At 39.9% G+C, this 17,816-nt stretch overlaps 1 protein-coding gene across 2 annotated transcripts in view; it reads right to left on the reverse strand.

Annotated features, from left to right (window-relative positions):
• POLR3B (RNA polymerase III subunit B) overlaps positions 1-17,816 on the reverse strand; it is a 134,932-nt gene that overhangs the window by 17,908 nt on the left and 99,208 nt on the right. For both annotated transcript variants that reach the window (XM_006170360.3, XM_006170361.3), the window contains exon 23: positions 17,393-17,535. In XM_006170360.3, the coding sequence (XP_006170422.1) occupies positions 17,393-17,535 (143 nt within the window). The remainder of the gene's footprint in view (positions 1-17,392; positions 17,536-17,816) is intronic.

A 17,816-nucleotide genomic window follows, 5' to 3' on the forward strand; every position in this document is an offset into this window, starting at 1 on the left:
ACTGAACTCTCCTTGCAGGATGGTTCTGAACTCTCCTTGCAGGATGGCTCTGAACTCTCCTTGCAGGATGGTTCTGAACTCTCCTTGCAGGATGGCTCTGAACTCTCCTTGCAGGATGGTTCTGAACTCTCCTTGCAGGATGGCTCTGAACTCTCCTTGCAGGATGGTTCTGAACTCTCCTTGCAGGATGGCTCTGAACTCTCCTTGCAGGATGGTTCTGAACTCTCCTTGCAGGATGGCTCTGAACTCTCCTTGCAGGATGGTTCTGAACTCTCCTTGCAGGATGGCTCTGAACTCTCCTTGCAGGATGGCACTGAACTCTCCTTGCAGGATGGCACTGAACTCTCCTTGCAGGATGGCACTGAAGCTTGTGGCCCGCCTTGTTGGCATCACATACAGCGGTCTGCCCGGCTCCTTGCCCACCCTCTCATGCCACGGAGACCGAAGAGTGGCAACTTCACTGAGCCTAGGTCTGTTGACATCCCCAAAGCTTGAAGTCAGAAGCCATTTCACTCATCTGCTAGTTTGTGTGGTCTGTCAGTTTCTGCCCCCAAGCTCAAGACCAAACAACTTACTGAATGAGGGCTGCAGGACGCGCCCTGCACGGGCGGGCCGACATGCTCCCAGGCCTACCTGTAGGCAGCATGGCACTGGTGGGCTGGCTGATTTAGCTAGGGCTCCTCTGGCAGAGCCTAAACTGCCCAAAGGAATTTTAATTCCTATAGCTTACAGCACATTAGGACAGCAATCTTTGATGGAACTTGTAAAGCTGGGCATGGAAACGAAATGCCAAATCATTCTTGGGGAAAATGGCTAGAATTAGAAATGGAATTCCAAGAATGAAAACAGAATAAAAAAAAAGCCCAACTCTATGCACATTACTGATACCTTTAAATTAATAAACTGCACTTTATTACTCCCTTAATATTATTCTAATCTGCAGGTAATTTTGTAGACAAATTGTTTTTTAATTCCTTTTTATTTTTTTTACTATGGAGAAGTGGCATTTAGATTGCTAACCACAATCTACATAATTTAGAATTGGAAACGATATACAATGGGATGGAACTAAGAAAAAAATGTTTATATTGTAGTAAGATTAAATTCCTAAATTCCTTTTCCATGTGTGCAAAGTTACCCTATGTGTACCTACGGAAAAGAAATCACTCTCTAATTTTTCATTCTTTAGTTTGACTTCCACGTAATTATTCAAATACCTTTAAACTTTTTTTTTGTGATTTCCTATAATCACAAAGAGCGAAAGTCTATTTAATTTTGGTTATTAATATTCTGATTTCTAGTGGCTGCTAACAACATGGTAATTAGGTTTGTAGAGTTGATTCTAGAGCGTGTAGTTACTTTAATTGGCTTTTTGGTTGAAATGGTATTGTTTATTATAAAGAATGTATGCTTTCCTACATAAAGAACTGAAACATTCAGTTCACTTTATTTCAAATTCAGTGACAATGTGTTAGAATTTAAATCAGGCTGACTGTGTGATCCTTTTTTTTCCCCTCTAAAAATCCATCTTATCCACACTGAAATTATCTGACAAAACCCTAGGGCTACTGAGAAATCTACTTTGAAAGAGATCAAATTGTAAATCTAGGTGCACGACAACAACATTGTTAGGCAGTGAACAAAATGTTAGAGGTGGCAGTTCCTAGAGGGCTGGCCTGTCCTGGGACATGCATGGATGAGAATGTGATTCCGGGTGGTGAAGAGATGGAGGGTTCAGCTATATCCCTTAAAAACAAAACCAAAGAAAAGCCTTGCACCCCATAAGCAGCAGTCACAGGGGGATGCTGGCGTCTGCTCAGGAGGAAGCTGCCCGTCCACCCTCCGGCAGGAGAAGGTGGGAGACTGACCGAGGAAACATGACACATGTATACTAGGGTACGGGAAGGAGGGAGATGAAATGACTGGCATTTCTTGTTTTGAATTTCAACAGGTTTAATCAAGCAAATTCAGCTTTATTTATTATATTACTAAAATCTAAAAAATGCATGTTGCCTAGAAATCTGAATCTCCCGTAACTTTGCTAGAAATCTGAATCTCCTGTAACTTTGCTAGAAATCTGATTAATAGTGCTGAACTTCCTTCTTGAGAAGTTTTCTTATCAGTCTTTCTGGGTTACTTTGTTTAAAAATATATATAAGTGGCATTCAGACTTTTCCATTCCATCATAGGAACAGCTTTGGCTGTATTTGAACCAAGGGCACCTGTAAGCCAAAAATTAAATCTTAGCTAACTTAAAATTACTTTAGGCTCTGAAAACCCTTTTATATGCCAAGATGGTTCCCATAGCAGACAGCCCTGTGTTGTTTGTTTTGTGTGAAAGTGAATGATAAAAGATCCATGAAATCGACACAGAAAGCCAGAACAGCAGAAAGAACTGAGGGCTCTCCATCATCGCGGCTTCTCCCCTCTGCTGACTTGCGGAACAATGGAAGCTACACATCCCACTGCAGATCTAACACAGCTGTGCATTTCATTAGATGAAGAGCACTAGTGACACAAGTAAATAATTAACTTATTCTGGTCCGCTGACTGTGCTTATGAGACCAGTCATAGCTGACAGATTTTAATACAAGTTAACACAAAGGAACCATAATGAGCTTAGAAGTTAAAACAAAATATTTAGACAGAATTTGATGATCTCGAATTAGACAGATGATTTCTTAAAGTTTGTATTTTACTGAGTTCATTGGGGGTAAGAAAAGAAGAGTTCACAATCTTAGAATTAGACTTTTTTTTTTTTTAAAGGTATTTCTCTGTTTTAGGATTATTCACATTCTTAATCAGAGAGGGAACTTTTTATTTTTAATTTTCAAATATAAAATTAAAACCGTTTTCTCAAGGACAGAGGCATAAAATCTGTTTCAATGTTTAGAACTCTTAAAAGTTAAGGTCACTTTCCTTTAACACCTGTTTAAAAATGTAAATGATATGCAGTACGCTTCAAGTGTGTTAACACTCCCCTGGATCTTTGAAAAGAGGATGGACTACAAATAAACCATATCTAATGGAAGCTGTTGCAAAACAGTTACTGATTCATACCTTAAATGCTTACACAGCATTTCAGATTTTAAAGTAAAATTTCATCCCTGGCTCATGCTGGCATCTCAAGCCCATTGTTTATAGCACAACCTCCTGGCAGTAAAATGCAAATACACCAGCTTAGCAAGCCCAGGAGCATTTAAAGAGCTCTTAGGGACCAATTGAGAATCAGACCACAGACTACATCACCGAACTTTGAACAAATGTAAACAGACCATAAAGAAAAACATAAACATGGAACGTTATCGCTGCCAAGGACTGCAGATACTCAGTCAATAAAATATTACTCCATTGCCATCCATCTTAATTTCAAGTTATAAAGGGGAAGAATGCAGGGAGTCTAAAGAAGTCACAACTTTGTCCACTCAGGAGAGGCCAACGTGAGACCCACGGCCAGAGCTCTCCGTGTCCTGCCCTAGACACGGCAGGCTCCTACACCAGTTTGTTCTCTTCTTATGGCTTCACAGAGCCTAAGTAAGAATAGGTTTACCAGGCAAAAGTCCAGTTAGTCTCAGGAATCATCTGCTCTTTTTAAAATAGTATTTCAAACTACAAAAAGCAACTGAGTTATTCAAAAGTCACTTTTAGCTTTTTTTTTTTTTAATTAAAAAAAAAGGCTAGTTTTGGGGCCATCAGGTGGCATGATGGTTTAAAGACACTGGACTCCCACATCGCCAACCACAGTTCAAGTCCTGGACCTGGTAGCTTGCTTTCTCTCTCTCTCTGTCTGATCCAACTGAAAAATAATAATAACAGTAATAAATAAAGTTAAATAAAATAATTCTCTTCAAAAAGGGCTAGTTTTAGCATATAAATATTAAGGGAAAAAGGGAAGAAAAAAAATTAAAGTATTCTAGTACCACATAAAGACAGGAAAACAAAGAGCAACTGTGGAAGACAGCTATAACGACATCTTTGATTCAAAAGCGACTCTGATGTGACTTTAATGTGTTGTAACCTGACTAGCAAATGATTTTTCTTTTCTTCTCTTTTCTTTTCTTTTCTTTTCTTCCTTCTTTCCTTTCTTTCTTTTTATTTTCTTTCCTTATTTATTTATTTTTTCCTTTGAGAAGTTTTTGCTAGAGGGTGCTTGCACTTGCCAGAGAGACAGAGAGACAGAAAGCGAACAAACGCCTCCTATGGGGAATGGCCATGCTGCAACCCCTTCTCCTCCATTCTCCTCTATGAATTTTGGGCACACACACAAGTGCTTGGTGTAACTTTCAAGCTGCTGTGTCAGGGACTTGAACCATGGGAGAATCCAGTACCTTGACCACCATGCCACCTGCTAGCCTGCAAATCTTTTTTTAGTTGGTAGCCAGGTCTCATTTGAATATCACACTCTCCTTTAATTTTTAAATTTTTATTTAGCAAATCTACCTTCTGTGTATAACCACTGTTAAACTGAATCGACCACTCTGAGGTTGATGTTCATTACTATTCCTTTTCTAAGTGCGGGAGGAAAAAAAAAAAATCCCCTCAATTACTAAGCATATGTTGTGTGACAAGTGCTATAAAGGGTTGAGGACAGAAAGAGTGGTTCAGGGCCTCAAGTCCAGCTCGGCAGAAGGAGCTAAAACATTGACGTTGATATGCTTTGGTTTTGGCACTGTCTGACGTTCTAAATGATGCACAGCATATCTGGCAGTACTGAAAATACGAATTTGAGTCTAATTACTGACTTTTATTTCCTACAGTTACTTAACAAACAAAGCTTCTTATTTTACACAGTTTAACACTCACAACATTGATTGAAGTGTGAAATGATGCTGTGATTTTTTTTCCCCATCATACTGTAGGAAGAGGAGGGTGTTTAGTAAAGGGTGAACACCCTACCAATGCCCAATATTAATGAGGTTCATGAATGTGGAGGGAATGCCATATGTGCAGAGTTCATCACCCCTTGGGATCGCAGACCTACATGGGACTGTTTAACTGATACTGTGCTACCCTGGAGGTTGAGAAGTGGGACTTTCTATGAGCCTTAGTTGTTTGGTCTTTGTAAGGGGAATAATTAGCACCTATCTCATGAGGTGATTGTGTTAGAAAGACAGATGAGCTAATCTCTGAGAGGTACTTTAAGGTCCTTAGAGAAAGAACCTTAATACAACATCTAAATACAAGAAATTATTATTATATAAGAAACCTAATTACTCTCTGCGGGAAGCAAACCAGGAAAGCAAAGGAGACCAACTTAATGACTAGAAGAAGTTGTAGCTGCACTAACTTGGTCTGAAGAGGTGGAAAAGAAGCTCACTGCTTGGGTTGTTCAGGTCATTGAACACTATCAAGACGCCATCTCCAATAACTTCACAGCTTCACAGGCCCAGGACTGTGGATTTCTAGTGGGGACTGGTTTACTGCCGATGAATATGATGGTAAATGGGGCCAAAGACACAGCAGGGGTGCTTTCAAGTTTGACTCTTCCTATTAAGTAAAAAGTGTTTTGCTCTGAATAAACTCATTTTGATGAGCTTTTATACAGTCAGAAATGTAAATCTCTAAATCACAACAGGAAGGCTAACACAGGTGGTTACTCCCTCCTTCTCTTCCCCCTTTCCAGTTATCAAATTAACCCTCTTTTATTTTTCACGCCACCACCTTAAATAATCCCAGGGGGGAGGGGAGTAGACAAAAAGTGTTGAATCATATTAGCTTTGTTCTGTTGTTGAATCATTTCCAGATCTATCACATCACTTGCCATATCCCGGTTGACATAATTTTAATTCGGCTCTTCCTTACATGTTAACAGATAAATAATGCATAAGAAAACTTGATTAGCTTTCTTATTAAAACATCACTCTAAATGAGAGGAGGCGCTAGAAGACAATACAGTTTTTACACGGCTTTCCCATGCGCAGTTGAATGGTTTGATGTGATAAATTTGCATAGTCTGAAGCATACAAAGGACTGATTAATTGAAACCCTTACAATGCTTCTGGAAGCAGCTATTGTAAAACAATAACCATAGGAACTTTACAAAATACACACGGCTGAATGTGTCAAGAGCTTAATAAAATGTGTTGAGGCTATACTATTTGGAAACAGAACTGGAGATTTTTATTCTGGGCCATAAAACACTAAATACCCTAATTTCAAAGCTTTAGTTGGATATTTACTGAGAGGTCAGAGGGTTACTGGCAAGCTACTGGAGACTAAAATTTGTTCTTAAAAAAGTAAATTAAAAATAATCTTAGATGTCTATGTGGACAAAATAATCCTAATTTCTAACATTAAAGGCAGAGTTGGTAGAATTTCTTTGTGGACCAAACTGAAGGACCCTTTGGCATTTGCACACCTCATCTCGGGGCTCACACTGTTAGTCCTATAGGCCCCCTTCTCCCCCCTACTTAGAAACTTCCATTCAAACAGGATCAAGCAAAGTAGGGAGGCAAAGATATCCAGACTGTTTGAAGCTTCGGACTAGCACAGAAGATTTTAGACAGTCTCAAGTGCTACATGAGTACAAGGTGTTATTATTATTATTTTAAATCAGGGTCTTTTCATTCTCTGAAGAAAATATAGAAAAAAGAACAAATAAAGCTTCGACAAAACCAAGGATTGTAACTGAACCTTGCTCAACATATAAACTTTCTTCTTAGCTTTTCTGCCCCACACGAATTAGCATTTTCTAACTTCCCACAGTCTCTTTATATCTACTGTACAAGAGTTCTGTAATATTGTGGAGGGCCAGGGTAGGTTTTCCTCTAAGAAAAATTTGATTAAAATCTTAACAAATCTAGCAGGTGTAGAGTAACTTTTATTAATGTAAAATGGAGATAAGTGACCTTAGAACAGAAATTTTTTTTTTTTTGGAACAAGAGAGGGTCAAATATGAATCTTCTAAAGGATTTTATCTGTATATATGTAACCCTTATCAACCAAAGATAGAAACCCTGATCCATTATACGGAAACACTATTTTCAATAAGACTCGATTTCTGTTTAGAAACAAAGGTTGACTTTACTCCATTTAAACTAGTTGTCTGGTCCTTTAGGAGTTGGTGGGGGGCACTGAGGAGTAGATGCCATTATCTCAGATTTGCAGTTATTAAAACGCTTCTGTTTGCCAGAACAAACACTCTTGCTCAAATACAGTTTTTCCTCTCCTTAGGAATACTGTTTGGTATTGCTGCCCAAGTCTGTGATCTGCAGGACCTTTGTTGGAGGTGCTAATCCTTTTTCACATGAGAGACTGAGAAATGTTCTTTCAGGGAAGTGATATATTGCTTCTTTTTTTTTTTTTTTCCCTCTCTCTCTCTCTCTACATCAAAGGAGTCCACTTTCCACTTTCCTCCCTCAATTGTGAATGGCAGCAAAAGTAAGGAAATCTGGAAATATAATAATTTGGTTTGCCTGGCCACTGAAGTGAAATGTAACCTGGGAATTGCTTAGGCTGTCAGATAATCTTTGTTAAAGAATTTAAAAAAAAAAAAAAAAAAGGCCAAAAACAGATCATAAAATCTTCTAATAAATGCATTTAACATCAGAGGAAAGGCTCAAAATAAAAATAATTGGCTTTGATGAGTTCCCTCCGTGTGGTACTCATACCAAAATTAAATAGGCTGGCCCAGCCTTAGTGGTGCAGCTGGTAGCACACTGGACCACAAAGCTGGAAGCCACATGGCTGGCCATGGGTTTGGTTTTTGCCACAGGGCGGGCGCCACCACGCACTGGCCATGGGTTTGGATCCCTGGTCTAGTTGATCTGAAACATGCTGGGTGTGAGTATCCAAGATCCTGATGAGCTGAAAGGCAAGGGAAGGGGGATCATGGCATGACAAGACCCTGTAGTGGATGTTTCTCTCTCTTTGTGATGCATGGACATGCACTACTGTGAACGAATAAATGCAGAAAAAGAGATATAAGTGATTTCAATTTGAACAGAAAAGTACAGTTCTAAACACGGTTACCATCAGCATTTATTTTATTGGGTCATGATGTGTTTTTCTAAGCAAAAATGCATCATGACTTTTCTGATGACCCAATAAATGCCTCTTCCTCTGTTTATCTATAAAGTTGGTAGCAAAAGAATATGAAGAGAAAACAGGAAGTTATAGATCCGTGTTCAGCTCTACTTCTCCTTTGGAACAGCACTTCTCAATGTCCATGTAAGTCATGGTTTCACTCTACAACATCTGGAAGTCTAGAACACTTGGGAAAGGAGATCGAGACCTGAGGGTTTACATACTTCTCTCAAGCTGAGTTTAAAACTAAACTAAACATTCCTTCCTTTAAAAACAAGTACATGAGAAATCCACAACTTTGGTGAACAGAAGGTTATTACTAAATAATCTCACCATTGCTGGTATTTTGTATACTGCTAAAGGATGAACTACTCTAGAGATTCCTGATCAAAGGCCTGGCTCTTTGAGGGGGAGCTGCTTCACTGCACATTTACTGACAAAATACATACCTGATGTCACAAAGACCCAAAGGAAGGCTGCACTTCATTAAGATTCTCTGAATGTCTCGTTAGAAGACTGTATTGAAATTCCCTCATTTAAAGAGCGTGCTGGGAGGAATCCTGCCTGCTTCTGGGTCTGGAGTAGTCTTTATGTTCATTGTGACACCATCTTTGATATAAAACACAATCTCCTTCCTCAATACTTGACTGTCTCTGCTCAGTCCTCCTTTGCTTTTGAGGTTACAAAGGTGATGCTGCTTATGGGGCCTGTCATGTCCTTAACAGCTATCGATAAAACACTGTCACTTCTCCAGAAGGCCTTCTCTGGCCAACTCTGTTCAATCTCTGCTTCACAGCTCTGATGCTGATTCCCAGCTACTTAGTATTGATTCTCATGTTCCAGTTTACACGCTTGTCCTGTGTCTTCAGTCTTCTTCAGGAGCTCTTTCATCACATACAGCATATAACTGCCGCTGTTTAGCTTCCTCTTCACATTTGTTTCACTTGGTTAGTAATTATCCTACCACCTTTGAAGTGATCAGGCTTGAGTGGAATAGACACTCATGTTCTGAGAAACTAAATTTTCAAGTTTCCTCTAATTGTTGGAGAGGATATTTTAGGAGGCATTAAACACAGAAATGCAATCCACACACTATGCATGTATAAAAACAACCCCCGACAGCAGCTTTATCAAAGGAAATTTTTGAGAAAAGAAAAAAATTGGCAATCTGCAGACCTCTCTACTTTCTGAATACCATGAACAACAAATTTAATGCTCTCAATAGAGAGGGGGAAAAAGGGTATACGTAAAGATACACCAAATCAAAACAATTGTTAAATTTTCTTACAGCATTTCCAAACATTTCAGGAGCAAAAATGGAGTTCAACTCAACCACTGCTCTTACTCTGGCCTATGTCTGGAACAAAATGGATAGAAATGACTGCAGGAGTCACATACTCTGGAAGCTCCCAACACTGACATTTTTTCAGCTAATTTCGTGACAACTACCAGTAGCATAACTGATGGAGTGAACTACTTTCTCCATTTCTTTCTCATTTTACTTGCCAACCTCCAGCTCTTCTAGGCCTGATCCACAATGAGGTTGGTTACTGTGTGGCTCCTCAGACACCTTCCAGCTATGTACACTGCACATGAAGGTACCAAGGGAACTATCATCACTGTCCAGAACACTTCCTTCAAGTGCCCTTCCTCTTCTGGTTTTAACCATCACGTCTAGCAAGATGAATCATGAGAATGTTCAATCTTGAGAGCTTAAAAATTTACTTCCCTTTCTTTCTTTCTTTTTTTTTTTTTTTTGAAAGACTTTTTTCTATAGAGTATGTGCATTTGCTGGAAAGACAGAGAGAGATAGATAGAGAGAGAGAGAGAGAGAGAGAGAGAGAAAGCAAGAAATCACCCCCTCTCCCTCAGGGAAGATGGCCAAGCTGCAATCCCTTTTCCTCCATTCTCCTCTTGAGATCTTGGGCACACAGAACATGCACTTAAACCTGGTTTGAGCCTTTTCTTTTTTTTAGAAGAGAGATTTTTGGCTATAGGGTGCACGTGCTTGCCAGAGAGACAGAAAATGAGAAATCATCCCCCAGGAGGGATGGCCACATTGCAATCCCCTTTCCTCCATTCTCTCGGGATCTTGGGCATGCACGCAAATATGCCCAGTGTGAGTTTTAAGTCGCTGGATTCAGGACTTGAACCACAGTAGACTACATGGAAGTCCAGAAAGGTAACCATTATACCATCTTCTGGTCCCAAAATTTTACTCCCTTTTCTACCTGCTCAGATTCCTGATAGATTCTGACCAAAGTTACTAAGCTTCATCAGAAGACAAATTAAAGAAGGAAATGGGGGGACTGGCAGATGGTGTAGTAGTTAAGGTGCTAGACTCCCACATGGCCAACCATGATTCAAGTCCTAGACCTGGCAGCTTGAAACTCACACTGGGCACATGTGCATGTGTGCCCAAAATTCTAAGAGGAGAAGGGAGGAGAATGGACTGTAGTATGGTCATCCCCCGAAGGTGATTTCTCACTTTCTCTCTTTCTGTCTCTATCTCTCTAGGCACACATACCCTATAGCAAAAAAATCTCTCTCTCTAAAGTAAAAATGAGGAAGTGGAGTGGAGACAGTGTTTTACAATGACTATTTCAGAAGGAAAAGAATACTAGAAAATACAGCTCTATTTTAGAGGCACATCTTTTTAAAAAAATAATTATTTATTCATTTATTTAATTCCATTTATTATCACTATTTTTAGTTTGACCTGAGAGAGACACAGAGAGAAAGGGAAAACAAGAAAACAAGCTGCCATATCCGGGATTTGAACCACGGTCTGCCATGTGAGAGTCCAGCTCCTTTAACCACCACACCATCTGCCGGCCCCTAAGGACACATCTTAATGTTTCATAGGCAGTTTTGGTATTTATTCTGGATTGGTGGAGGATGCAAAGCTGCTTATCCAGGAAGAAAGGGAATTTTAAGAAGAGGAGATGAAAAAGAACATTAAGAAACATTAGGATTCAGTCTCAGAAAACGTTGTGTCTTGAGAAAGTAAAAATGAGAGAAAAAGCCACCCTTGACAGGATCTCATCACTATGCAATCTCTCCTCCAAACCCTAGTCTTCCAGCCAGCCAGGAGCCGGGGCGTGCGGGGGGGTGTTGGGGACTCTGTGCAGTTCTGTCTCTATGTGGCTGCAGCACTGCAGAAGAGCACTCTGCTGCCAGCACCACCATGGCTGCACCAGGCTGTGCTTTTCCAAGGGAAATCTGTAAAGCATCAATCTTGGAGAAAAGTGGTAATGAGGTCTAAGAAAAGAGCCACCTTCAACCAGATTTAACACTCAAAATCAAAAACCTGGGTTTTAATCTTGGCTCTGTTAGCACTAAGCTGTGGTAGCCAAGCTACTCATCTCTGAACTTCAATCTCCTGCTCTATAGAGTAGAAATAGCAATACCAACCACTACCGTACATATTAAAGGGCATAATACAGATGAACATGTTCTCAAATTTCAATACACAAAAAGTAAAATACTTAGACTTCAGGGATAAACTGCACACAGATGGCTCCTAAAGTTTTTCCTTAGCTCCAGCCTCTCCCTAAAGCTCCAGATTCAAACCTGAGGCCCAAGCTTTCAACACCTACCCTTTCCTAACTTCAAAAAGCTATTCCTTCCCAGTCTTCCCCAGCTTAGTAAATAGCATTACCAGGTTCTCAGCCCACAAACTTCATCCTCAGTTCCTGCTTTTCCTTTCCTGACATCCACGCCACCTGCAAGTCCTGCTGGCTCTGTCTCTGAGGTGTATCAGAATCCACTCATGTCTCCACCTCTGTCCTAGTCCAACCTACCATCTTTTCTTGCTGGACCACACAACGTTCCTCCTGTTTCTCTCCTGTCATCCTTCTCTAATCTAGTCTCCCTGGGAACTCCAGGGCTGTCAGTCAGATCTTGCCACTCCTTTGCTTACACTCAACATCTGATAGATACTACTGTTGGTTTCCAGCATTTTTAGAATAGAGTCGAAACTCCCTACAGGATGGGATCCCATCTTATTCCTCTCCTCATGTCTCACAGCAAGTTTCTCCTAGAGCATATGTCTAGTCAGACTTGCCTTCATTCTGTTCCTTGAATATTCCAAACTCATTCATGCCTCAGAGTTTTTATCCTAATGGATCTTTGTGCCTAGAACTTAATTCTCCCAGGCGTTTGCTTGGCTGGGTCCTTTCACCCTTCAGGTCTTAGCTCCATTGTCACTTCCTCCAAGAGGTCATTTCTGAACATCAGTCTCCACCCCCAACCCAGCTGCTCTGTGATATCATCCTTCATATAAGGCATTTATCACTACTTTAAATTACCATGTTTGTATTTTTTGTTTCCTCCCCTAAGAGAACATGAAGTCCAGGAGGGCAGAGATCTTGTCAGTCTTGTTAACCCCCTGTACTTCCACTATCTAAAGTACTGCTAGGGGCATAGTGAAAGCTCAATAAATGGATGATTAATATGAACATGTCAGGTGGTCCCCCATTATCTCAAGTTCAATGAGACACAAAGTTATTTTGTGACTGGTGCCGTGCAGGCTTCAGACCATAGTTGCTGTGACCTCTTCTCTTCTGCCTTTTTTATTTCAGTTGGTCAACAAATTCCAAAAACAAATCCCACCTGGTCTCTGAAGCCTGAAGGTGAAGGGCCAAGACAGAAGCATCAGCAGTTCTCCAGGCACTGTGTTCACTGCATTACACACACCATTTACATACACCAGTAACAAACACTAGAGACAACTGTCTGCATTTCAGAGACAAGAAGACCAAGGCATGAAGGGACAAAATAGCTCACCTAGGTGGAGCTCAACATGGTTAGCTATGTTATGTCAGAGCTCACCTAGGTAGCTTTACCTCTCAGTAAGCTTTTTCTCAACCTGATGGTTTTCTTTAAATGCTGACCAGATAGTGACCATGAAGCAAAGAAGAATGTGTCTACCCAGTATGGCCCACAGGACAGGTGCACTTCAGACTCAATATAAGCACCAAATGGTGCTATTACAGAACATTTAGAAAGTGGAAAGGGCCACTCTTCATGGGCTGCATACAATGTGGAAAACCATATGGCAAAGATAATCTTAAGGGAACTCTTACAAAGGGTCATGATAGACTTAGACTAGACTTATAAAAAGCCTTTTCAAACTCTTAAGATTCTATTTCCATCTACAATAAACTCTAAACTTCTCTATCACTAATGGTCTTTACCGTATAATTCAGTATTTAACTATGTAAACATTTGTGTTCAACTCTTTGTTTCGGATATATAGTCAGCTCTTCATGGGCATTATTAGCCAAGGGCTGAAGTTACTTTCTATCCCCTAGAACAGCAGTCCCCAATCTTTTTGGGACTGGTTTTATGAAAGACAGGTTTTCCACAGACTGAGAGGAGAGCAGTGGTTTTGGGATGATTTTAGAGCATTACATTTATTGTGTACTTTATTTTTATTATTACATTGTAATATATAATTAAATAATTATACAACTAACCATAATGCAGTATTTGCAGCCATGCCCCAGTGCTAGCATCACAGTCTCAGTTCCACCTCATACTATAAGGCATTAGGTTCTCATAAGTTGTGTGCAACTTAGATTCCTTGCATATGCAGTTCCCAAAAGGGATTGTACTCCTATAAGAATCTAATGACACCACTGACCTAACAGGAAGCAGAGCTCAGCGGTAACATGAGCAATGGGGAGTGGCTGTAAATACAGATGAAACTTCATGGGCTTGTCTGCCACTCACCTCCTGCTGTGTGGCCCAGTTCTTAACAGGGGTTGGGAACCCTTGTCCTAGAGGACCCAGCACAGTTCTGAGACTATAGTAGTGACTTAAAAATGACTAAACAGATCTCGGATTTCAATGGGGTTGTCAAGGTAGATTCTCATTGGTGCCCAGAGTGGGTATGTGTGGGGATATAGATCAGTTTATATTTATCAGTTATTAAACAAGCTGAGTGAGCTTGTTTAATTAAGGTTGAGGAGCGAGGAGTCTTAGGTGCTAAAACCTGGGGTACTGGTTTTGATAAAGATAAGATACTTTGTTTCTGATATTTACTAAGAAGAATAAACTACACTTGTTTTGGGAGTGATGATTTTAGCTTGTTGCTATGTCAGTACAATTTCCAACAAGACCAACTGAATACTTAAGATATTTAATAAAAACTTTTTAACCTTTTAAGATCATGCATGTTTATTATTTGATAAAAAATTATACTTAAGGCACAGCTGTGGTGGCACAGGCAGTAGGATGCTGCTGTACAGTGCTGGAGCCACATGCAAGGTCTGGATCCTGGGCTGACCTGAGTATGTCGAATGTGTTCATGTGCACCTGTGATTCTGGCTGGCTGGAAGGTGTGGGGAAGATTCTGGCATGGCAAGATTCTGTCAAGAAGACCCGACTCTCTAATATGTATTTATATTTACTTTAAAGAAATAAAAATTATGTTCAATTAAAAGTCCCACATCACTCCTTCCATTGCTCTGTTAAAGTTTATGCTATTTTTTGTTTGTTTGCTTATCCCCCCCCCCATTTTTTAAATAAAACTGATGAAGCTGTAAGAGAAGTGATTACCAAGGGAAGCTAGGCTAATCAGAAGGTTTTTACCCCTGGATTAAAAGCCATCTGGAAAACGAGAACTAGCAAGGCAAAGTCCTTAGTACAAGTAAAAGGTCAGCTAACCCCTGGAGGACTTCTTTCAGTTTCTTATAGAGATGTGTAAGTCAAAGCTCCGCTAAGACTAATTCTGTCAATGAATATTATCCCTATCATATTAACACCTTGAAAAATGCTACAGCACAGACTTACTGAGGTCTGTTGTTTACAAGAGTTTACCAATCAGCTGGTTTTCATTTTCAAAAGCACTGAGTTGTCTATGCACATACATGTACTCACACAGAGTACAAATTTAAGCCTGGGTAATATCAACCCATCAATAGTAGAAAATCTGTCCCTTGTCACTTCTCATACCTTAGATTCATTTATCTATATATTCAACCATTATCAACTATCTATTAAGTGTCTGCTATGAGAAAGGTTTTATCAGACTTTATAGAGACTATAAAGGCACAGTCTTTATGCTTAAAAATCTTACAGGCACAGAAACAACTACTCGTCTGTAACTCTTTGCACAATACTCTGATAGAATGAAGACACATGATTTGGGATATCTGAAGCTTGTAAACTGATCTAGAATGTGGATAGCTTCGTAAGGTGCATTCCACTGTCAACATTTTATAAGAGTATCAAACTTCACTCTGTAATAGGTCAAGTAAGGTGGACTATAAATAAGGCTACAGCTACTCCAGAATGACTCAGGAGTGTATTGGGGGAAACGGTTAAGACCAAGAAAAAATGACAAATAGTTTAAATACAGAGAATTTGATTTTCAGTGACAGGCTATATAAAAACATCAGAACCTCAGGATATTTTTAAAACTACTCAAAAGACATAGACTTATAGGTGTCAAAGTCACTTTAATGGATAGAATAAGTTCTTTCTTAAAAATATTGAAGGCCAAAATAAGCCTGCTTCTGTCAACTGAACTAAAATTCCTTTTGATAAAAGAGTATCTTAGTCTGAAGTAGTTTCACTGGCAGAAGGACAACTAAGGCAGACTTTATTTGACCAAACAAACTAACATTTGGTATACTTAGTTTGTAAATGAATAGTTAAACAAGAATATAGTGTACTGTTATCTTCAAATCAATCAGTTAAAAAGAAGGTATCACACTATAGTTATTTGTATACAAAGGTGAGAGTCAAGGTTGAAAAGTAGAAGTGATACATCTAGTATCTATGAAAAGAGTAACAGCCAATGTTCACAATCACTGGAGCATTTCCTGCGTGCCTGGCACATGCTAACTGCTCAACAGTCAGGGTGGTCTAGAAGTCAGTTAAGAGCATGGACTCTGGAGCCAAGACGTAGGGTTCAAAAACCAGTTCTGCCACCAACTGCATGATCGTGGGCAAGCTATTAAATTCTCCGTGCCTCTGTTTCCTCCTACGTAAAATGGGGATTCTAAGGGTACCTACTTTTCAGGGTTCTGTGAGAATTAAATGAGTGGCACACACAAAGCACTGAAACACTGGCACACAGTGCTAAGTGTGAGCTATTGTCATTATTAAAACTAAGCAGCGGGCAGAGGCAAGATTCAAACCCTGGGACAAGTTTTCCCCTCTTAAATGCTATGCATACTAACGAAAAGAGCTCCTACTGATACTGAGTTAGATAATAGTGCTATATGAATGTGGTTTTTTTTTTAAAAGATAAACCAAGCCAAGCCACACAGGAATGAAAACCGAGCAGTCCTCATCAGTGGAAAGAATGCAGGTCACCAGTGGGATCAGATGAGAAATGCGCTGTGGGCTGCTGTCAGGTGGAAGCCTAGCTCGGGGGTCAGGAGACCCAGACCCTAATGCCAGCTCAGCAATGATAACCGTGGGCCCTTGAATGGTCACTGAATATGCAGAGGCTCAGCTTCTGCTAAATAAAGGGGCGGATGACTCTCAGGTACCTTCTACTGCTCATGTCTTTGATACCATGACTCAACAGAACATAAGATAGGTTAAATATATACCCTTGGGCCAGCCCTGTAGCCTAGTAGTTAAGGGAGCTAGATCTCAGATGACCAACTGCATTTCAAATCCTGGCCCCAGTGGTTTGAAAAACAAGCTGGGCATGTGCACGTGTGGCCAAAATCCTCACAGGATGGAAAAAGTGAGATGGGACTGTGGCATGAGCACACCCAACTTTAAGATACTTTCTCCCTTTCTTTCCCTTTCTCTTTTCCTCTGATGAGTCGCATGCTCTCTGGCAATTATGAAAAAAAAAAAAATGCACCTTTTGTTTTTTAAAAAAAGGTACTGTTACTTATTTTTTTCTTTAACTGTCAGAGGGTATATGTACTCACCGGAGAGAAAGGGGAAGAAAGCAACCCCTCCATGAGGCGTGGTCACACTGTAATCATTTTCCTCCCATTTCTCCATCCCATCAGGATTTGTAGCATGCACACACACTTGCAGCATGTCTCTTTAAGCCACTGGGACCAGGATGTGAACCATAGTCTACCTCATGGGACATGGCTCCCAACACATTGTGCTTAACCACTGCATGATGCAGCCAGCCCTATTTTGGGGCATACCAATTTCAGGTGAATGGAATAAATAGCATAGAGAAGCAATTCTATCTATATTTTAAAATGCCATTAAAACATAAACAAGTTTATCTGAGAAATAAATCAGGAATAATTTTGATAAGGGAATCATGTTTTAAAGATTACATTTTTTAACAGAGGAAAGCTATAAAATATTTCTTATATATGTGGTTAATAATTTAGAATATTCTATAAAAAAGTTGAGAAATGATACGATTTACCTTTTTGCCCATGACGACTGCTGAATTTGTCTCCAATCTCCGGACGCCTTGTCTGCCTCAGCAGCATTTTGATCAGAAAAGCATCTTCAGCATTTGAAGATATCATCACTTTTTCAATATATGAATCTGTTGCCCCTTTGTAGCTAATTTAAGAGAAAATCACTAAATCAGAGTTTTTGAACTGCCTTTTGCAAACTTATCACTCACTTATCACACTTTATTGAATGCCCACCACAGAATATTTGATGTTTTCATCTTGGGCTCTCAAAAGTGACTCCTCCCCTCCGCTTTTTTTTTTTTTTAAAGGTTTTTGCTATAGGGTATGTGTGTTCACCAGAGGGAGACAGAGAGAGAAAGAGATAGAGACAGTGAAAGGGAAACTGAGAAACAACTCCCAGGGGGATGGCCATGCAATCTCTTTCCC

The sequence above is a fragment of the Tupaia chinensis genome, unplaced genomic scaffold (assembly GCF_000334495.1).
Source record: "Tupaia chinensis unplaced genomic scaffold, TupChi_1.0 Scaffold148234_1, whole genome shotgun sequence".
NCBI lineage: Eukaryota > Metazoa > Chordata > Mammalia > Scandentia > Tupaiidae > Tupaia > Tupaia belangeri.